General features: G+C 38.0%; 1 protein-coding gene across 3 annotated transcripts in view; it reads left to right on the top strand.

The window, feature by feature from the left end:
• Positions 1 to 23,351, top strand: part of tiam2a (TIAM Rac1 associated GEF 2a) — an 80,725-nt gene extending 57,374 nt beyond the window's left edge. For all 3 annotated transcript variants that reach the window (XM_059520841.1, XM_059520843.1, XM_059520842.1), the window contains 13 exons: positions 1,355 to 1,446; positions 15,060 to 15,245; positions 17,130 to 17,198; positions 17,729 to 17,854; positions 18,493 to 18,601; positions 19,559 to 19,738; positions 20,057 to 20,175; positions 20,269 to 20,377; positions 20,686 to 20,744; positions 21,064 to 21,160; positions 21,259 to 21,340; positions 21,429 to 21,586; positions 21,937 to 23,351. In XM_059520841.1, the coding sequence (XP_059376824.1) occupies positions 1,355 to 1,446; positions 15,060 to 15,245; positions 17,130 to 17,198; positions 17,729 to 17,854; positions 18,493 to 18,601; positions 19,559 to 19,738; positions 20,057 to 20,175; positions 20,269 to 20,377; positions 20,686 to 20,744; positions 21,064 to 21,160; positions 21,259 to 21,340; positions 21,429 to 21,586; positions 21,937 to 22,538 (1,988 nt within the window). In that variant the 3' untranslated portion in view covers positions 22,539 to 23,351. The remainder of the gene's footprint in view (positions 1 to 1,354; positions 1,447 to 15,059; positions 15,246 to 17,129; positions 17,199 to 17,728; positions 17,855 to 18,492; positions 18,602 to 19,558; positions 19,739 to 20,056; positions 20,176 to 20,268; positions 20,378 to 20,685; positions 20,745 to 21,063; positions 21,161 to 21,258; positions 21,341 to 21,428; positions 21,587 to 21,936) is intronic.
• The last annotated feature ends 42 nt before the right edge of the window (positions 23,352 to 23,393 follow it).

Genomic DNA, 23,393 nt, shown 5'->3' with positions numbered 1-23,393 from the left:
TAGGCCTATTTTCTCTGAAGAACAACAGTTTTTTGCTAGAATAATTAGTTTATTTTTGGTCAAATACAAAAAGCAAACATAACTTTCAAGAAATTCTAGGGTACTGAATACTTAAGCAGCCAATGTGGAAATTTTCAGCGCTTCATTAAGCAGTATAACCATTTCAGTTGTGTCAATAAAAAGAAACCCATCAGGTACTAAAGTTATACCTTTAAAATTATTTTAAATGAATATGTAACAGTTCAGAGTAATCTAAAGTAATGACTGCTGAAAATGAAGCTTTTTACATCACACCAAGACATTTTTAGTGTGTGTGTGTATATATATATATATATATATATATATATATATATATATATATATACTCACACACACTATATAAAACAAACATTACACTGTTTCACACTGCAGGAACTTCTGTTTGTCTGTGGAGGCGCTGTAGTGCCAGATATGTTGATGTCATTAGATAAAGATTTTGGGTAACTGCACTGAAGTGAGAAGAGCACTATATAATTATTACTGAAAAAATATGCTTTGCTTGATTTTCACCAAAAAAAAATACACACTTGACATTAGCAAAGGGGACCTGCATAGAGATCCCATATATTATTCGTCTCGTAACATTTAGAGAGAATTTCATGTTTTGGCCCAGGTTCTGCTTTTTGGTTAAACATTGCAATTTTTGTGTGCGTGTGTTTCTTTTTTTTTCTTCTTTTTTTTGTGTGTGTTACTCCACATACTGTAGTTCACTTTCTGCAGGGTGACCATATGCGCCATTCATACGGTACACGTCCCAGCCAGGATTTTTAATAATGCCTAAAACATCCAGAGCAGTTTGACCAATAACATGCAGGTATTGTATATAATCGACCAATCGTGGGGCTGCGTGTGCGAAGGTGAGATCTAGAGGGAACGATCAAAGCGATGCAAATATACGCACATGTTTGTTCGTTCGTTCAATTGACCCCCCAAAAAACAAAGTGCGCCACAATTCCTCAAGTCAAACGAAAGAAATAAAAATGTGAAAGCGATTCGAAAGCATAAGGAGCCATCTGCTCTGCTCTTTATAGCTCTCATGAATGTTACACAACTATTAACCTACACGTGCAAATAGCCAAAACCTGGATATTTTAGGCAATATTAAAATCCTGGCTGGGACGTCTCCCGTATGAAAGGCGCATATGATCACCCTATTTCTGCCAGTTCAAACTTTGGAACTGGTGAATTGGTATGTGGTACATTACTTAATGAATTACCAAATCTCTACAGTTTCAATAGAGTGCTGCATACAGTTTTACTATTAGCATCTTTACTTGTGTATGTGACATATTGCCTACAATTTCTTTCTCCTCAGATGTGTCCTGTGTGGCAGAAAACTTAGGCTTGGCTATAGATGATGGTTTTCAGAATCCATACCGCAAACATCGTACAGTTCAGCACAGCAAGGTAAAGAATAATCCAAATCTGTTTTTATCTAATTCTTCAATTCCACAAATTCTGATGGCTTATTGTTTCGCTTGCATCGTGAGAAACTCACAGATATCCCCTCAATGAAAACGGATCAATAAACATGTTAAATAATGTTTTAATATCTAAAAGTTTTCTGTGAGTGTTATAGGATAAAACTATTATGAAACATATGAGCATAATATAAAACAGTAGAAGCACATGAAAAAAATACCTTAAGGAGATACCAAAACAAATGTGTGCATGTATGTACATCTTGAGCAGCAGCTGCATTGTCAGAGCTTGTCTGCCAGTGTTCGTTATCACTTAGTAATTAGCCTCTTCATGGATCTTTGGCCTTCACACTGCTTGCTTATTACTGTCACCAGAACAAGAGATTGTATTTATGCTGAAGGCTATGTGTACAGACAATGCTTTAACACTGCACATGGGTTCTCCTTGAATCACTTCAGTTCATCCATTCATCTCATTTAGCCCCCCACCCCCCCCAATCCCCCCCGCCCCATGTCAGACCAGGGCCACATTTTTGACATTCTTTTAATAGTTTAATAGAGTTTTTTTTATATTATTACATTTATTACATTCTATTATGGTCATACTCAAAACCCTTAATTCTTAGAGTAAAAATCAATTCCACTCTTTACATGTGTAACAAGAAGTCCTGAAACAAGTGTTTACTGGTTACTTTACACGTTACTCTGTTGTCATTGTGTTGGAGCTGTTAATATAACTAGTGCAGACTTCTCAGTTAATTTACCTTAGTTATTAACTTATTAAAAATATTTTTTTTTATTATATTAAATTGATTATTAAATCTATCACACATCAACCCCCCCCCCCCCCCCCACAAAGCCCCTGAATTTCACAACCTTCCTTTTTTTTTTTTTCACAGAAAATCGTATCACCTTGTATTTCTCTATTAGCTAACTAGCTAACTAGACACTTTTCGTTACAGGCAGGTGTACTGATGTTTTTTGCTGTTTTCTTTACAGTACAAAAGTTAAGTACAAAGTTGTATGCGGAATCCTGGTTTCCGAAGTCCCATGTGTTTGTTTATATTTTCATAAAAAGGTTGGGTTGTTTGATTGTCCCATGAAGATATTTTAATCTCTGCTTGTTTCTTAAGCTGAACACATTAAACAAGAGGTATTTCATGCTATGTTATCATGACAATGATGTAGTCGAAAACCAAACAAAGTTTTTCCCTTGCAACAACAGTATCATGTACTCCGCCATTGTTGTGTATGTTTGTACACACCTGCCTTTAAAATCACCACATACTGCTCATGTCTACAAACCTAACACATACTACTCATGCGCATGACCTCACAGTTTTCAGAGATACCCGTATTGGGTGTTTACACAGAAACAAAAACGTTGGCGTTGTCAAAACTTTTACTTTGGGGAAAAATAAATAAAAAGTTTCCCGTTTTTGGCTGAAAACGTTGTCATTCAAATGGCCCCTTAATCTATAAAGATTTATTTTTCTTAATGTTGCAAGCCTGCTCCTGATGTGCAAATGTATTAATTAAAGGCTCATGTTGATGAGCTGCACTGCTCATTGCTTATTGCCTTCCCACACCAGAATAAATAACACTAAAAAATGTATGTTTAAAGATGGTTATAAAATGTTTTTGAATTTTTGCTCTAGTGGAAGACAGTTCTGCATGTAATGTTGCGATTTTTATATATTACACATTGTAAGCTGTCTTACTGAGTTTGTTAATGCAGTCTCCTCTTTTGCAAAGCTTTTTTGCTTGTGGCTGTAAGAAACTTCAGTTATCATTCTATAATTGATCTTCTGAGGAGGTGGATTAGACGAGGGGAGGGATCATTTTTATTGTTTGCAGATGAACAACTGTGAGTCCCTATGCACATAGCAGTTTATAATACTCCTGTATCTGGGTCTGTTTGCACCTTTATGAATTGCTGAGAGCTGTGAAGAGAGCTGTGTGAACTGTTATCAGAGTCCATAGGAAACACATTTCTTTCCTCACTTTGTAATTACTTGTATTAAGTTTCTGTAAATTGATTTTATCGTGATATGGCTGCTGTCACAGGCCCTAGATCAGTACCTCCATTGGAGGTTTGGTAACATTTCAGTATAGGGACCAATTTTCATTATTAACTAGTTGCTTATTAGCAAGCCTATTAACAAATTGGCTGTTTATTCGTACTTATAAAGCACATATTACTACCTTACTTACTATTAATAATCAGCAAATTAGGAGTTTATTCAGTCAAAAGTCATAGTTAATGGTTTGTTAATAGCGAAAATTGGACCCTAAAATAAAGTGTGACCAGGTGTTTGCTTCCACTTTCCAAACTTCTCCATCTTTTTGATCTATTGAGTTTTGAGTGTTATACTTCTGGAAAATGACATTCCATTTCATAACCTCCAAAATTCCTCCACTGTAAATCTTAGGAATATGTAAATCCATCTTACAGTACAATACAGTAAATTGTTTTATTAAAACATTTTGTGTGTGTATGTGTGTATGCGTGTGTGTAATTAAATGCATTCAGTGCTGTCCTTCAGCACAAAGATGTAGTCCCTGACATGTAAACCTAGTTTTGAAGTCTCTGTGGGTGCACAGTGAGCACCTGTTAATGTACCTACTGTTTAAAATAGTGCTGGCAAATGATTAATCGTGATTAATCGAAACCAAAATAAAAGTTTTTGTTTACATGTGTGTGTACTGTATATATTTATAATACAGTACACACACATGCATGTATATATTTCAGAAAAATATTTTTTACATATTAAATATATTTATTTATAGTATAAATTATATGAATATAAATATTGACATGTAAATAAATTAAATATTTAAAAAATATATACGGTGTGTGTGTGTGTGTATTTATATATACATACTAAATATACACAGAACACACATATTATGCAAACAAAAACTTATATTTTGGATGCAATTGATCGTAGTTAATCACTTGACAGCACTAGTTTAAAACATTGTAGTTGTAACTATATAGTGTATTTTAGTCTGAAACTCTGTATGGACTCTTTAATGGCATCCAGGACGGAAACAATCCACTTAAAAACAGTTACCCCCCACCCCCAATTCTTTCAGTTGCACCTGTTTCCTAAATTCTGGTACTGTGTCTTCATCTGCCATAAAGAGACAGATCAAGAAATTAACCTTATTTATGGGCAAACGGGCTGTAGTATCTGGGAAGGGTCTTTTAATATCAAGCTGTCAACTAGCTCAGCTTTTAAGTTTATTTCATTAGCAGAAGAATTTGACAAGATATGCTTGAAGTTGGAAAGTCTTGATCATTCCCAAAATACATCTTTGCGTGGCTGTGTGTATACGTTTTTGCAGCCAAAGTGTTCTCAAAAGCCAGTTTGGGAGCTACCACATAATTTCTAACTATACCAGACCCTCAGTGTTTACCATTGAACTAGGGGGATGGGAATGGGGAATGACTAAGCCAGTCAGTCAGCATATGGCTGTGAGCTGACTAATAATCTGGGCTTATTTAACAGTTCTGTACACAGCCAGAGATTGGGAAAGGATCCGTAGAAGAAAAACAACTAACACTAAGATCACTGCCCATGGGACGAGGTTCACTCCAATGGCAGAGCAGACCAAACGGGATGCCAAGCCATGCATCTACCTCACCTCGCTCATTGAGCTCTGCCTCTGTGAGGACTCGCCGGTCGAGGTTCTCTGTTCCTTCCTTGCCATGTGCTGGTTCTGCCCAGACTGTGTCAAGGAAGGCAAGGATATCTTCTTTAACTCAGCTCTTCTTACTCTACATCGGCTGCTCCAGAACAAGCTGGCCCGACTGCTGGAGGATATTGCTGCCTGCATGGCCTGCCAGAATGGTGCAGAAGGATCGGTTTACATGCTACCTAAAGCTCTTATATTTATTCAAGGGGGGGATTGACTCCTAATCAGTTTTGACCAATTGTTAATTGCATTGGTGTTGATATCAGAGGAATTGACATTGCTTAATTAACATTGAGTTAACATCACTTTCTTGTTTTCGCTGTAATCGGGCACATTATTTTGACAGATTGGGTTTCAATATTAAAACTTGCTTGAAAGTGGTTGATGATGAAGAAGAATAGATTAAAATGTGCACTAGAGCATATAACTGCAAGTGCTGTTTGGATTGCCTGGCTATCCACGTCGATTTATGTGTGAGTGTCTTTATTTATCGGGCTTTAAAAAGAAGATGGCTACATGGCACAATTGCTGTATCCTAAGGGATGAATCACAGCCTGTCAAAGCTCTGCTACAGCGTGACAGGACATTTTCCTTTGAGCAATGGCCAGTGCTTTCTCCAGGGACTTCACATCCTCTTGGCTTCCCATACGTTTTTATTTTATGATGTTGTATGGGCAGCACTCTATGCAAGATCTAGTTAGTCTGAGTTTCCAGGAATTAACACAATATAGCCAGTATGTCAGAATTGAAGTGCTGCAAGAGTTACTCGCTGTTTGTTGTTGGTGACTTGTTGAAGAGGGGAGTTTGCATTAGTTTAACACAGTGCCCACAGAATATGCCAAATGAGCATAATCCTTCTCTTGGCAGACGTACAAGACCAATAATCCCTCTCCAGTGACCTTAGAGAAGTCGCCACTGTTTGTTCTTTGTTATGGTTTCATTCAGCTATTAAAGTGCCAGTTCTCAGTGATTGTAGTCGTAGGATTTTCTTTTGTTAAATGGACTCTTTTTTTTTTTGTGCACGTTGCTTTGGGTGATGTTGGTTTAATGAATCTAATAGTATGTTTTGCAGCTGTAAACATGCTTTGGTGCAGAACTAGCCTTTAAGGATCTTTTAAGCAGGGTTCATTAACAGACAGTAAGTGCTATGTGTGAATAAAAATGGTCAAATTATGCTTCTTAAACAATACAAAGTCCTTGAATATGCAAAGCAATATAAATTCTGCAAGTCGTTGGTCCCAATCCAAGATTATTCACCCCCCCCAAAGATAATTGTATTGTCCAATGTAATCTCTTGTGTATTTTACGCAAAGTGTGGTTCTTCACTTACATTTACGATGATGCTAAAACAAACTTTTTTGATGTATTGGCAGTATCTTAAAAGTCAGTAAAATATGAAGTACTTCACAGACAAAAATAAAATAAAAATTATAATGAATATTGAATTATGGCATTGACATTTTGATGATATTGTATATAGATATGATATTAATTACATTTTTATCATTCGCATTTATTGCATGCAGTTTAAGCCTTTACTTAATGACATATTTTACTTTTTTTTATCTATGCGACTTCTGCTGCAAACTTGTTTCAGATTGCATAATGTTAAAGAAGACTACACTTTAAAACCTTTCTATAATTGTTCAACCATTACTTATGTAATATTTATTGTGTTTACCGTGCTGTTACAATAGAGCTATACAATACAGCAATACATATTTTCAGTCAAAATTGTTTCAGCATCACTCAAAATGCTCTGTACCAGTAAATGTTACGTACAGATACCGACATATAAATAATCAGTCCATGCTGTATTGTCTCATAACGTATCCCACTTTGCACTTTTAGGAGGGAAGAGAGTAGTCGGAAAATTGACTGTGGAAACAGAGCAGGGTAGAGACGACTATGTCTTGCTATTCCTTGATATTCTAAAGCAATTGCACTGGAAGTAAAAGGTCAGAAGAGCAAATTTTATCTTCTAAATGAGCAAGACATTAATCTTTTTTGTGTTGCAGGGGAAAGCGAAACTGAATTACCAGTGTGTACGTGTTACTGATAAATTTGACTTGTCATGTCTAGCATTGCCTTGCCTAACAAGCCCCAGATATGTTACAAGATAAAGACCTGTACCCACTAAATGATGAAATCTTGTACAAACACACTGTATGACTAGTAATGTCTGAACAAATGACTTGTTGCATTAAAATATATTTTTGTCATTTACTGAAAAATTATTGAACTTGATTTACTTTTTGAATAATTTTCACACAGAAATAAAATATTATTAAATATCAGATAATAAATATCAGTAGTAAATATTATAAAGAAATGGAAAATAACAATGAATCAAGCGTGGAATTCTGAAGTAGAAACACTGAAATAATATTTTCTTGTGCAACACACTCCAGTAATCTCAAAATCATTTTTATAGTGTATAAAGTTATCTGGATTACAATGCTTTTCTCCTTTATCAGAGTAAGGGATGTGCATATAAGGAATAATATAAACTTTATATAAATAAATTGCTTGCAATTGTTTGTTTACAAACTAACAGAATACCCTATGATCTAAAGGTCTGACTGGCAAGTGTGTATTTGGTGCATGTTTAATGTGTTGTTCAGATCCTAGCCAGCTTTACTGTTACAAGATCTGTATTTAAAAAATAAACAACGCTCTGAGAGGCATCTCTGATCTCAGACTGGTTTATTTTGTCTGCTGCGCAGAACCAGACATCAGATGTAATTCTGTTTACTTAAATATGTTTTAACATTAATACTTCTAAGAATAGGATCTTTGCCTGAGAGCTGTGTGGTAGCCCAGAGCAAAGAACTGAGGAGAGTTCAGGCTGGATGATTTCAGACTATTTTGAGACTGTTTGAAAAGCAGATCTATTTTTAAAAAATCTAATAAAATCATTGTCTTTTTCCTTCTCCTCTGTGATAGTGTAGTTCTCTTTTCAGTATGTGTGGTAATGTCAGTCTTAGTGTTCACAGGCCATCCAGAAACGTTTCCATTGTGTTGATGTTATTGAAAGGTGAGGCTACTGGTAGTGTTTACGAACTGTCTGAGCACTTTGTTATGCTCTCTGGAAATTGCAGCGGGGTCATGCGAGCCAGCAATTGATATGCAGATTTCAGTGGGCAGCAGCAGTTTCAGTCTAGCGTCCATGTCCAAAAAACCTGCTAGTGATCGATTTTTAGATCCTGTCAGAAAGCCCTAAGCTTTAAAAAGATACAGTAATGGGCCTTACATCAATGATTTTGAAAATGCTTGATTGTTGACTTAAGAAGAAGGAGACATGAGTTAAAGTGGAGCGAGAGTGTGAGTGTGACAAAACCAAAGCTGAAGAATAACTCAACAAACATGCCGACTTTCAGAGTGGGCAAGATTAGAAGGAAGGGCTGTTCTCTGGCCAGAAGGACCAAGTTCCATTCCATAGCTGCCTGGAGGATACTTTATAGGCTGCTTTTCACGGTGAGTGTATTTATGGACGGAGACAAAGCATCTCGTTGGTGTCTCTAGTGACCTCCACTTGATTGCATTTCATTTGGAGCAGATCAGTCTTTACAGTAAGTACTGATACTGACATTTGAGAGGATCAATTAACCCGATTAATTATTAACAGGGTAATTTTATTAAGGGTTAATTGTATGAATTATTGTTTATTTAGCAAGTAAATGTTAATAAATGAAATAAAAAAAGGAAAAAAAGAACTGAAGTCATTTGTAAAGAGTCTGATCAATTAGAGATGAATTATCTAATGTTAATAATTGCTTAGTACCTTAACACAGAAATAAGCAATACATTGTATAACGCTTTTCAATTTCTATGGTATCACAGTGTTTGTTTATTTGAAATATTTGCATTATTTAAATGTGGCTTAAGAATCCCCTCAAATACATTTAGTAGTATCGTAAAAAGCACATTTTGTGTAGCATTTGTTACCACTAACTATTTTCTTGCAATTATTATATGTATCATCAAAAAATCACTTTCTTTTCGGATCTGTTGATTATACATTAATTTAAAGGTGTAATATCAAAGAAGTGGCCATCTAGTATTGAGGAGTTACTCAAGAAGATCTTGCTAAATACCGGTCGAAGCGTCAGAGTTGCGTCATCTCTGAAAAGCCAGTCCAATGTAAACGTGTTTTATTATGGGCTCTGTCACTTTTCCTTTACTCTTCTCTGAACAAGTTTTCTTTATTTAATCAATGGGCGTTTCCTTTAGATGATTGCCTTTTTGAGTGAGCCGTTGTGTTAATGATGTTGCTTATTAGATATGGCTACAAGCTGTCAGGACTATTAACACACTTCCCACCACTGCACACACTCTAATTGTCAAACCGTATTATTTTTGCTTGTAGACATGAAATAACCACATAAAGATGACATTTTCCAAGAAATATGACCTCTCAACACAAATTATGAATAACTATTAAAAGTGTTGTGAATCATGGGAAAGGTTAGAGGTTTACTGCTCAATAATTTATTTTTTGTTCATTTTATTTTAAATCAAAAAATATGCTGTAGTTCACCTTTGACCAAGTTGAATGCTCACTAAAGACCAGCTGACTCTGGAGTTTATTATTATTCTTTTTTTAGACATGTCTGAAAATGGTGAGTGGGTTAATACTTTGTAAATAGTTAATCCAATTGCACCAGTTTGACCTGTTCAGGCACACGTGAGGGCCATTTACAAACATCACAAGCCGCCATTGACAGGGTAATGAGTCAATCAGTTCAGCAGAGGCACCTGCCTCCTTTCACATGACATTTCGCCTGCATTTTGTAGTTATGCCCTTTACATTCATGGCATGCTTTAGTGTAATAAGAATACAGTGAAACCAAGGGCTGTCAGTGAAGAGCTGCATTTCTCTGAAACTTTATCCGCTGTGACCCTGTTACATTCATTTCAGAAAACCGCTTATTCCAGGGTTGTTGCAAAAAGCAGCACTCCGAAACATCATGTAAACACTTAGTACACCATATTCCTTATGCTTTTGAAGGGATTAAGAGAAAGCAGTTTGAAATGGCTGAATGTTTCCACTGGAAAATGTAGTTTACATGTCATTTAAACAGAAGTGGCATTCTTGCAGATTTTTTTAGAGTGTGCATGTGTGTTGAGAAGCCAGGATTTTATAGGGAGGTGAAAAAGATGGGGAAAAACCTTGTCACTTCCCAATGTAGTATGTACAGAGGGATTGATAGTGTGCATTTATCCTTTTTTTTTGTTTTTTTTTTGCTTTCAAACCATTTAATGAGTGGATAGTAATTCATTTTCAAGATGCAGTGGACCCCACTTAAAGCTATATTTAGTGTTGTCTATCACATTCTTCATCTAACTTAAAACAGATGTTAATAAGGTGTAAGTGGGTCCAATGTGTCAATCGGATCTCAAACTTGCGCTTCCAAGCAGTTTTGCTCCTCCACAAACAGTGAGCTGTGAACATTTTCTGTCAGGGAGGATGGATTGTCAGACTGAAGCTTTTTGACAGCTGGTATCGCAGCATTGAAGGAGCTGTCATCTAGGGACTTGAGAGTAAGAAATCGAGAACTGAAGCTTTCAACTCTTATTTCTTGTGTTACTGTCTTTTTCACCTCCACATGGTCCCTTTATCATTGTTAATTAGAATTTGGGTCACCCAGCATGCAAACAGAAACATTTCATGGAGTACCATTGTGTCATACATACTGTATTGGCCTGTTATGATTCTCACAGTGACTTGGCATGAATTTATACAGCCATTTCACACTCCGTGTAAATGTATGTGTGTAGTGAGAAAGGCCATCATTTTCAGGTGCTTTCGTGAGGTTAACAGGAACCTGTATGAAGTCTTCAAAACCTGCAGTGCTCCTCTTAACCTCCTGACACGTGCACTAGCCACAATTACTGTTATCTGTCTGTGCCAGGCTGGGGTTTCCCACCGACTCTAAGGTGCTCGATTAATGTGTCCACATGATGTCTCCTGCCTCCCTCTGCCTCTTATCTATGTGTTTTGGAGTTTATTTTTATTATAGCCTGAAATCTAGGATGTTTGAGACTCACAATTTATAGGCTTCATGTTGTTTCAAACCGGTTTGCATTTCTTTCTTCTGTGGAAAACAAATGAATATATTTAGAAAAATGTCTTTACTATATCAGTGTATTTAATTTTTTTTTTTCGTCCATATAACGAAAGTCAGTGGGCTCCAGTGTTCATTTGGATTCATTAGACCCCACTGACTTTCAAAACATTATCTTTTGTGTTCCACTGAAGAAATTCATACATTAGGATGATTGAGTGACAAGAAAATAATTAGTCCTCAGTATATTTGAATGTAGTGAAATAGTTCAGTATTTTGTCTTGCATTTATTGGTAAAGCTTAATCTTAACCCAGCAGATACCATCTTGGGGCAAAAGTTTTAGCCACACAATTTAAGCGGCTTTATACATTAACATTTAACCAAAATATTTTCAAACCTTAAAGTTTGCCATGAAAAAAAAATCTTATTTGACCTGTTGGACTTGAACTGCAAGAGTTTAATGCACTATTCATATTCAGTCCTGCATATTAATACATTTGTTGCTCCCAAAACATTGCAGTGTGTGCAGCAGGAAAAATACAAATTGTGTTCAAATTATGAATGGGTTATATGCAGAAACCAAGCAAAGAGTGCTCCCTTTTTAATCAGTGAAGCTTATATCACTTCAGTTCACCTACAACACAAGCTCACTGGCTGAGTAAAAATACTTTAATTAAAAAAAATAAAAACCTGTCTGCTGCAGGTTGAATCTGCAATCTCTCCAATGTTGTCAACTATTTTCAGTAGCCCTCACTGCAGAACACAAGATCAAGGGGGCGTGGTTGGATCCACATCTAGGGGGTGGAGATGGGTGCGTTTAGGGATCAGGGGGTGGAGATGGGTGCGTTTAGGTATATGGAAAGGTGAGAGGAGTTTGATCTGGATCCAACCACGCCCCCTGGATCTTGTGTTCTGCAAAGAGGACCATCTCAGTATTTTCAATGGAAAGTAGCTAAATCCTGCTCCGAAAAGCTGCTAAATGTCGCTAGATGGCATCAAATGCTAATTACCATATTCATGGCATCATTGTCACATTTGCAGTCTGTCTAGTGTCAGTCCTTTTCGTCTGTTTGCTTCTCTCCTACTGTCTGTGCTCACATACTGTATTTAAAAGGATTAGTTCACCCTCACCCTCGAAGCATCCTTGGTGTATGTGACTTTCTTCTTTCAGAATAATCCAATCGAAGTTGGAAAATTGTTCTTGCTCTTCCAAGCCTTTCAATGGGGTAAGCAGGTGTTTCTTGTCAACAGTTCAAAAGACGTGAAATAAAGTGCGCGAATCTATAATAAAACGTCCCTCACACGGGGGGTGAATAAAGGCCCGCTGTAGCGAATCCATGCGTTTTTGTAAGATAAATATTAACATTTCTAATTAACAGTTTTTTTCCTCACTTCTGCTGACTGTTGGAAACTGGAAGATGTTCAGGTGGATTTCGTAGTACATCAGTGCTGCGTGGTTAGTGACGAGTGCGGAGAGAGAACAAAACAAAACACTGGTCACAAATTTTTTACGAAAAATGATAGAGGATTTCAAAAGCCAAGAGGAGACCTGTTTTCTTTACTAAAGTAAGGAAACTTTCCTGCATTTCCGCATACGTCTCGCATCTTCCGCCTGCACGTCTTCCTGTTTACTACGTTTTAAATCTGAATATTTATCTTACAAAAATGTATGGATTCGCTACAGCAGGCCTTTATTCACCTGCCAGAGCCGTGTGAGGGACGTTTTATTATAGATTCGCGCACTTTATTTCACGTCTTCTGAACTGTTGACAACAAACACCCGCTTACCCCATTGAAAGGCTTGGAAGAGCAAGGACAATTTTTAATATAACTCCGACTGGATTATTCTGAAAGAAGAAAGTCACATACACAGAGGATGCTTCGAGGGTGAGTAGAAGATGGATGAATTTCATTCTTGGGTGAACTAACCCTTTAATACAGCCGCGTTCCCAGTGATGTGTTCTCATTTACACATGAACATGTTAACCAGCTGTCACTTTTAAACTATTTAAGGCTGCTGTGCTACACTTCTAAAATATTCAGCTTTACAGCTGTGTCATCATTTGACAAACTCAACATACATACAAGTTAAAGACAATTGCTGTACTGTGATATCAGCTATATTTACATGTAAAATGATCGAGCAGCAGTAGGTTTTTCTATTTATTCAATATTAACCCACTACTCCTCTCTGCCACTCACTGAGCCGAGCAGATGTAGAGCGCTGTGACTGTACCAGGAAAGCAAAACCTTGACACTTGGAAAGTAGCTATGGTAAAAAAAAAAAAAAATGCTGAATTTGTCACTAGTTGTCTGAAAAGTTGCTTAAGCCGAAAGTATAGCAAGACAGTCCTCGCTCCATGCATCTGATTGGCCATTGTATTCACATGCACAACAAACATGTCTGTGATTGGCTCCAATGCTCAATGCTGCAAAAACACATTTGACACTGTTCACAGAATAGTGTCACACAAATACAGGAGCGTTTGAAAGCAGCCATCTATGCTTGTGCACTTACAGTTCATGCTAATTACACACTGCATATTTAATGCAACCTACATGCTGAGGCATGTTTATTTTTCAGTGCAGTGTTTTTAAGGCTCCTTAATCTCTGTTTAACTAATGTGTGAGAAGATGTCCTGGGAGCCCCAGTGTTTGCTTTGGGTGGTCCTAATATAGCTAAGCTTTCTGTCAGAAGATTGCGGCTGAGCTTACCTATTCCTCTTGCACTCTCTCTCCCGGCACAGTAAACTGATTTTGAAGCTACTGAAGCACATGGTCTCTAGAGTGGCCGTGCTGTAATTAGTAAACCGAACTGCAGAAGCAATCTGCTCGTTCCTTGTGAGATCCCATTTTCTCTTGCTGCTCTTCTGGCTGAGTCACAGACTCATTTCACAAAAACACTCTTTGCATTGTAATGTGTTCTCTGTCTCTGTATATTAATTGGTGGTTTGGTTAATAGGATGCAAGTTAACATGTAAGGAAAAGGTAGAAGTGCTGAGTTTATATATTTTTGCAGCAGCAGGGTGTATGTGCTCTGTTCAATATGAAGTCTGGGTGGTTTAATGCCAGTAAAGGGCTTTGGTGTTGTTTTTGTCCCCTGCGGTCACAGATCTGTCCCTGTCAGCTGTTTCACTTGTTCACAGCTCTCTGAAAGCTGAAACCGAGATGCTGCAGCCTTTATTTTGAGACTTTCACTGTAAGCAATATCGCTGTTTGTATTGATGCACCACCTTAATAAGAATTTGGCTGGGATCCTCACCACTGTAAGTGCTGACAGAGCTGGACACAAGATGAAACCTTTCAAGTCATCAGTGTCGTCTTATTTGGAAACCGATCGCGATGTTTAAAAATATGTGATGCAGCTATGTCTGTAGTGTGTAGATCCAGCATAAATTAAGTAACACTTGCATACATCATATGTGGACCATTTCTCTACAACAGCTAGAAAAAGCTTTCAAATACTTGTTTTCATAAAATTTACTAACAGGAAGAATAAAGAACTTTTTATTTTTTGTGTAGATGCACTATATATACATCTACATACATATATATGTGTGTGTGTGTGTGAATGTATATATATTATATGATTTTTACTTTGCACTATTACAGTAGCATGCAACTGACAGCAGTACTGGTGCAAACGTACCTTTCGAAAAATTTCTAAAAGTGCAAAATGTGCACTTTATATAATCTGTTTTATTCATCCTATAATGACATAAAAAACTTTTTTTTCTTTGTACATTCTCTATTGTTTTCCTAAACCTTTGATTGATTACTTGACATTGGTATTTAATGCAGTTATTTTAAATGTGTCTCCTGCAGAGTGTGGATACAGTGTGTTCGCTGTATCACTCCTTCCAGGAAGGCTCTGGAGGTCTGATGGAGGTCCAGGAGCAAACTGGGCCAGAGGCTCCAACGCTCAGGCCCTGTCCACGTCATATGTCTGCCACAGAGAGACTATGCAAGGTCATCCAGGAATTAGTGGACACAGAGAAATCCTATGTAAAGGTGAGAACTGACTCTGTAATCCCCTATTAACATAGTTCGACAGAAAGAAATGAGGTCTCTCATGAGTAGATCCATGCAGTCATCTGTATGATACTCTGACTTCATTAATACCAAACTGTTTCCATATTTATTCAGCTCTGTGTTAATATGGAAGTCACATCAGTTCAGTTCTAAACCTCGGTTTAATGAAAGACCTATGAGGTGAAAATGGCTGTTTTCACAGAACACATTTGATGGATAGCTGGAAGAGTCTTCATTGAGTCCTGAAGGACCGCCTATTAATTAACTCCTCTAGCTGCCTAATAGAAATGCCTCCCCTCTCATCTGTTTTCTGAATAATCCTGAGGCTTGCATATGATCGCTTATGTGATGTCAGTTTTACCCTGCTGATGTTCACGGTGAACCTTTTAGATGGCATTAAAACTCTGCAGTAATGGGTATGTGCTCCTCGTGGTTAATAGGTGTCATGGAGGTGTGTGATTATTCCAGCGCTCTGTGATTTGTGGGAGGGGGGAACAGTGCCATCCCAGAGTCCTGTGCTGGAGCCATTTGTCTGTGATATGCTGCATCGGCAATGGCAGACTGCTATAAATCAGCCTAATAAGAATATTCAGGTTAATGCACAGACAGCCTAGCGATGCCATAACATGGCCACAGCACATAGTGCAGGTTTGCTACAGGGGAGCAGCTTTGAATTTGAATGAATTTTCAGTTCAAACCTTAAAGTTTGCTATGAAAAAAAATGAAACTGTTAGGGTGAAGCAAAATCATTGAAACTGAAACAGTTAAAGTGACATTCCAGACCTTCTCTGATGGTGCATTTAGACTCTTGTCAGTGCCCACAAGGTTAAGCTACAACAGGTAAACATGCCAGCTGTGAAAGTATTAGCTGGACCGACAATATAGATTTCTCAGCTTTAATTTCGGTAAACAATTAAAATTAAAGACCTTGTTTCATTTTTCATAAGTACCGTGGATGATCCATAATTGGTCCAATTCCGGTGAGAAACTTCAGTATGATTTTGCAAGCGAAGGCATCTTTACACTGCTGGATTAAAATGATGTCTAAAGAATGTCAGTCACTGTGCACAAGAATAAATCAATGTTTGAGTTTGACACACTAACTCTCTCTTTCAAAAACATGCTCCTAACACAAAGACTGCACCAAAAGGTTCTAAGGCAGCATTGAATGCATTTTCACGAAGAAGACATAAACATGAATTGTGTTGAGCTCAGTAAAAAATCAAGTCAAGTCTGAAAATGAACTGGAGGAAGTACTGTTGATTTCTGAATAGAGTTTAGTTCGGATATACTGTGAAATGTGAAACATTATTAAAATCAGTTGTGATTTGGGGTTTAAAATGTGCTAAGGGGCAGTGTAATGCACAGGGTCTTGTAACAGAGCTACTGTACCATGGAATTGAGATTCCTACAGTAAATACATTAACACAGCCTTTGCACTGCAAAAAAAAAAGTATACTTGTGGTGCTGTATATTCAACTCAGTGCTAGTTTACACCCTCTTTTAGTCAACAAGATGTTTATATATAAACAAAAACCAAGAGCATTCATATTTTTTTTTTTATGTAGTACTGACTCATTTAAGCTATTAATGAACTGTATTTTGTATTATTTCTGTCACTTGTAGAAATACACCAATAATTTAGTGCAGGTACAACCTTCTGTGCAAGGACAGATTTAGTCTTGTTTCTAATGTTTTAATTTAGTGTTTTACATTTTTAATTACCTTGCGTGTTTTGTTTTTCAAACCTAGTATTAGGATACCGTATTACCCAACAAAGGTTTAATGTAGTAAAATAATTCTGGAGAAGCTAATTCTAAGAGAGCTCATGATGTAATATTGTGCTCTGTTTCTTCTATATAGGACCTTAACTGCCTGTTTGAAATTTACCTGAAGCCCTTGCAAAAGGAGACCTTTCTCAGCCAAGACGAGGTAAATCAAACCCAGTACTGGAGCTAGTTTCAGGGGATCCGTGTTGGATTGAGTTCTCACAGACTACACAGTCAGTGATGCATCTTGGGTCTTTTGCCACAAGCTTGCATGTCCCCGCTAATGTGACTGATGCTAAAGACTTGCACATTCAACTTGCCAGCTTTCAGCCTGCTGCCTGGTGAACTGGATATGACCCTGACAAGACTCAGGATATCCCTGAGGAAAGATCAGTCAATATGTGCTGAAGAGTGGGCCATATTAAAGCCCTGTTAATGGACACTAGAGCATGCCCTTGCACAAATTAGACAAGGTCTAAACATAAAATGACTTTAACGCTGCTTCTTAAGTTACTAGTGTTATTCTGAGTGGCAAAAAAACATTAGCAAGGGGCCTGTGATAGAAGGAGCTGCAGATTTAAATCCATGTTCTGTGAAGTAATTTTCAATCACATAATAAAGTTGCAGCTTGCATGCATTTTGTTTGTTTGTAATACCTTTTTGTTTTGTTTTTGGCTGATTTTCTTTGCCCAGATGGAAAGTCTATTCGGCAGCCTTCCAGAGATGCTGGAGTTCCAGAAAGTTTTCCTGCAGACCCTGGAGGAGAAGATTAGTTCCTTCCCCAACTTTAACACGCTCGAGACCCCTGTACAATTTAAGGTGGACATCCTAAAGGCATTCCTTTCTTCATACTGTAATATTTGAGATATTCACCACATTTTAGTAGAATAACGTTTTTTTTTTAAGTTGAAGGAATAGATCATCCCCCAAAAATGGGGGATTTTTTAAAAATCATTTTACATTTAGGTTTGTTTCATCCACGGAATACAAAAGGATAGGTTATAATATTTAATATAATAATGTATACCATATGACCAGATAATTTTAAAGTAATTTAACAGGGTTTAACTAAAACTACAAACAAAAAAAAAATCGAAAAAAGGTAAAAAAAAGTACTTAAATAATTTTAAGTCGAATCAGTTTGAATATGGGCAAACGTAAATGAGATCTGACAGGAAGGTGGAGGGCAAGATTTTCATGTAATATCAGCTTAAAAATTGGGTTATAGAGCATGAGTCATATATAGACTGACTGATTTTTGTCAGTTTTGTCTGGTTTCATTATGCTAAAGCTCGATCTGTGAAATATCTCCTTTTGTGCTCCATGGAAGAAAATCAAGGCGTGGATTCTCATAAAGTGTTGGTATCTGATTCATATAGATCCTTGAAGGGAATCAGGCTGAAATGAAAGTCTTTTGTACTCATGGTGCATCATTGTTGTCTTTTTGTCTTATCCAGAAGCTGCTCTTCTCATTGGGTGGTTCGTTTTTGTATTACGCAGAGCACTTCAAACTTTACAGTGGCTTTTGTGCCAACCACATTAAAGTGCAGAAGGTTCTGAAACGAGGTACAGCAACAATCACATCATCTTTGAGCAAAAAAAAAAAAAAAAAAGATTATTACATGTTGAATAATTTCTCTCATTCTTTATGGGTGCTTCTGAAATGTTTAAGGCTGGCAGTGGCACAACACCAGGAGCCGTTGTTGGTTTATCTTTTCATTATTTCCTGCCGAGTATTAGTGATTAGCGACTATAAATGTTGAATATAATTTATGTGTAAAACATTAGCCTGATTTTCCTTCTTGGGCAAACTGCCCAGTTAGAACTGAATGAGGGGCTGCCCTGCCCACATTTAAAATGGAGAACTGTACCTCGGCCTCCTTTTTAATTCATCCCATTACAAGAGGAGAGCAATCCTCAGAGCAGCCCCAGAAATTGCACTTTGAAGGCTATAAGAAACAGCACGCTCTGTTTAACCACTGCAGGGTAAGGACATGAAACGTGGCACTCGCTCTGCAGATGCAACAACAGGAGTGTGCGTAGCCGTCTGTCAGCAGTGCTTGTAATTATATATTCTCACACACTGCTTCTGTTGTGCCAAGGTTTCCGTTCACGAAGCGAAAACCACTTTTTGTGTCGCCTTGTTAATTGCCTGCCAATTGCTCCCTGAAGTGTCAATCCATCTGGGGTGAGGAGTGCCTCAATTACTGCTTTAATAGCTCCTCTTGATTTGAACGGCAATGCGAGTGATACATTTATCATTCTGCATGCTGTAGATGTGGTGATGGGTAACTCCCCTTACAAACTCCTGCCAAAACACTCGTTGATACTCACCTTGGTGTTGTTCATTGTCTGCAGTGTTGCATTTATACTGCAGTGGTTCTAACGAGGTGTCAGAGAGCCTGTGCTGCCTCCTTGTGGATGGATTTTGTGCCCTAAAGCCATTTACCTGAGTGGCCATTAAGAACATTATTTCTAGCTCAGTTGGTGGTGCTGGCATTTATGATTTTCTTTTCTCTTCAGCTAAAACAGATCGGTCGTTTAAGGAGTTCCTCGATGCAAGGAATCCAACCAAGCAACACTCAACCACACTAGAGTCCTACCTAATCAAACCGGTGCAAAGAGTACTGAAATACCCCCTGCTGCTCCGCGAGCTGGTGTCTCTAACGGACACGGACAGTGAGGAACACTACCACCTCACAGGTAGAGACACACAGCACTCGCTCACCATGTAGATGTCTGGTTGTGTGTTGGTTATTGAGAATTGAAAAAAGATGTCTTCACAAAATCCCCAAGCGGTCCATTTACATATTATAAAAGCCTGTTGTGACCAGAGCGCAGAGGTTTAAAAAAAAAACATTGCGTTGTGCAAAAAGGTTTGAATTACATGAGGATAAGTAACTATATTTATGTGAGCTAAACAGATGTATTACAGGATCATTCCCAGTAATGTTATTAAGGTCTGATCAGGTTTTTGTAAACTCCAGTTTGAGTTCACACAGTATTTTTTTCTTATTACAGAGGCACTGAAAGAAATGGAAAAAGTCGCAAGCCACATAAACGAAATGCAGAAGATCTATGAAGACTACGGTGCAGTATTTGACCAGCTGGTAGCAGAGCAAAGTGGCGCTGAGAAAGAGGTACAGCTGCAAAAAAAAAACACATCAGGGTAATCCCTTGATTTAACTGGATATTCAATCATCATCTGTCACTCTCTTCCTTTTTTGTCTCAGGTCACAGAGATTTCTATGGGACAGTTCCTCATACATTCCTCAGTGATCTGGCTCAACCCGTTCCCATCGCTGGGCCGAATGAAAAAGGATCCTGAGTTGAATGTTTTTGGTGAGGCTCTGATCTTTTCCCATGAAACCATATTTTTAAATAAAACATACTTCCCATGAAATCTTATTCTTATTTTTTCATCTGCCAAAAGAAACCTTTTATCTTAATATATTAAATGCAAATATTAAGATTTATTTTGTCACAACACTTCACACAGAGCTTTTAATAGATCTGTGAAAGTATGTTGTTGTTGTTTTTTCTCAGATGTACTGGCAGAAGTCCTGTAGCCTCAGAAACAAAGGACTCTGTGATTTTTCTAAAATTAACATTTCTGCATGACCAATAGAATCTCTAATTTGTTTTATTAGTTTTTAAGAGAGCTGTGATACTGCTGTACAGGGAGAACAACAAAGTGAGAAAGAAGACGGTAAGTCTTTTCTTCACATTCGGTCTAATTACTTGGCAGTTCCTTAATAGTGTCACTTTATTTTATCATTTCATTTTGTTTTCCTGCATTACATTGTGAAAAGTTTATAAAACAATCCTAAATATAAATTCGGGCGGTCATGGGTTAACATATTCATCCATTAACATAAACATCCATATTCTGGAACAAAATGTTTTTACAGATTACTTCTCATAAATAGTGTTTTGACATCACATTTACATAATACAGTTTTAATATTTTAAAAATAGATATAAATACAAAAGAAGTCTAAAATAATTCTCATGCTTTTGTTTGCCAGCCAACTTCAAAATCATCCCACGGCGAGCAGGATCCGTTCAAGTTTCGCTGGCTCATTCCCCTGTCAGCACTACAGGTTAGACTGGGCAACACAGCGGGTAAGAGACACATCTGGCTTGTTTGAGCTCATAGATGATCATAGATGATTTCCACATTTACAAATAATCAACCTTTTCCATTTTCATGCTGTCTGAAGACACACACTGCCTCTGGGAGCTGATCCACACCAAATCACAGAAAAAGGGCAGGCCTGAGACGGTGTTCCAGTTGTGTAGCAGGTTGGAATTACCTACTTGGACATTTCGAAACTTAGTTTCCCATTTTATTCCATACAGAGCTTAACATTTCATATTTTCTCATTTGCAGCACCCCAGAATGCAAAGTGAATACCATCAAGGTGATTCGCTCCATCCTGCGGGAGAACTTGCGTCGAAACATGCAAAGAGTTGAGCAACAGCCTGACAGAACCTGTAAAAAGAGACTAACTCCTCTTCAAAAAACTCTGCCAACTTACGCTAAGCTAGGTCAGTGTGACCTCCCCTTTATTTACAGGTCTGGGCTACACTGGAAGTGGCTAACATTGTGACGCATGGCAGAGTCGATGCATTTTCCAAGGAAAATTTAGTGATGAAAAACCCCTGCTACATCGAAAGCTGTCTTCGAAATGTCAGAACCCTTTTAAAATATATAACAAATGTCATAGCAATCAGTTCCCTTTAAATCGGCGGAGAAAAAAATTGAGTAGCTGTGCAGCAAATTAAGAATAGAAATAGGGTGTCTGTCAAGTGTCGCAATGCAGTGTTTCATCAGAGATACTGCACATCAACAGAACAAGATCTCAATATTCATGACTGCATTCATTTGTGCCCCACAGGTTCTTCTCGACCCCTTTTGCTCTCCAAGCTGCCTTCAAATGCCAGTTCCGACCCCAACAATGATCATCTGAGGCGGTCTCTACCAGATTCAGATTCAGCCAGTGTAAGCAGTGGAACCACCAGCAGTGCCAGCGCTCACCTGGATCAGCCGTCTCGCCCGCAGCAGAGCGGCCTCAGAGAATCCAACATCATCAGTGACGAGGACAGTGAGACCAATGACCAGCAGTGGCCAGACTGTCCCAGTGCAATCGAGGCCCAGTTCTGCAGGCTACGGCTGACCGAGGAGGCCTCCCAGGCGCCTGCACCCCATGTGCTTCCAGAGAGCGGAGAAGTGGACACTCCAGAATGGCGAGCTCACTTCAGTGCGGTAAAACGCAAGTCTGGCAGAGGCACGAGTAGCCTCAGACGCAGCCGGCCGGCCCTACTGAACATGCGTCGACATAGCCACTCTTTGGACAGCCAGACTGAGACAATGGCAAATAGCATGGACCTTAACTCTCTACTGGAGAAGGAGTTCAGCGTGCAGAGCCTGACCTCTGTTGTCAATGAGGATTTCTTCTATGACAACACCACGGAGGCAAAAAATGTGACCACTTCATAGTGTCTGTCACCTGGCCACCACAGGACGAAGCTTAGCATGGCTTCAGAGCCTATATGCTTGACCTGGTGTTGAGCAACACTATCCCACACAGCCTTCCTAAAGTTATTAGCCAATTCCGGACATACGATTCATTTGCACCATTTGTGGAGCCACCGTTTGACAGACCTTCATTTAGAATGATTGGTGTTGTGTTTCATAATTCTCCATGATCCACAGCACACATTCACTGAACTGGCCACATTGCAACTGTTTTGCACCAGAGAACCAAATTACCTGCCTTCACTCTTTTTACATACAAAACTAAGACCCGTCTCTCCCACACACACACACACACACACACACACACACACACAGAAGGAGCTACAGCTACAAGAGCCGAATTCTGTCAGGTTTTTAATTTTGCCTTGTGTTTTGGACACTACATATGCTTCTTGCTTTAAATCTAAACATTGCTTCTATTTTGCCATGGGTTTGCTTTGTAAAAAATATTTTATTTATTAGCAAGTTTCTTTTCATATTTCTTTTTTACAGGAATCCAGAATGCTGGGTTAAGACTTTGGCAGGAGATCTCAATGGACAAAGTACTCATACTTTTGTTACAAAAACATGGGCAGTTGTAAACAATCAATCAGGACTTTAAATGTGCTATGCTGGAAATGTAACTCTGAAATAAAGCCTGCAGTTGTCCTTTTTTTAGAATGTTGAAATGTGTAAATAGTATTTTTTTTTCATGGATTACTGTAACTTAATTTTAAGAGTTTAATACTGTTGACAATTCAGAGCCAAAAACTGTAATAAAAAGGTGTCTGATTACATTGCTGGATTTTTTTTTTTTTTTTGTCCTAATGATTTCCT

The sequence above is a fragment of the Carassius carassius genome, chromosome 32 (assembly GCF_963082965.1).
Source record: "Carassius carassius chromosome 32, fCarCar2.1, whole genome shotgun sequence".
NCBI classification, from domain to species: Eukaryota; Metazoa; Chordata; class Actinopteri; order Cypriniformes; family Cyprinidae; genus Carassius; species Carassius carassius.
Note: the sequence above shows the minus strand (reverse complement) of the source record. Positions and strands in the feature narration are given on the sequence as shown.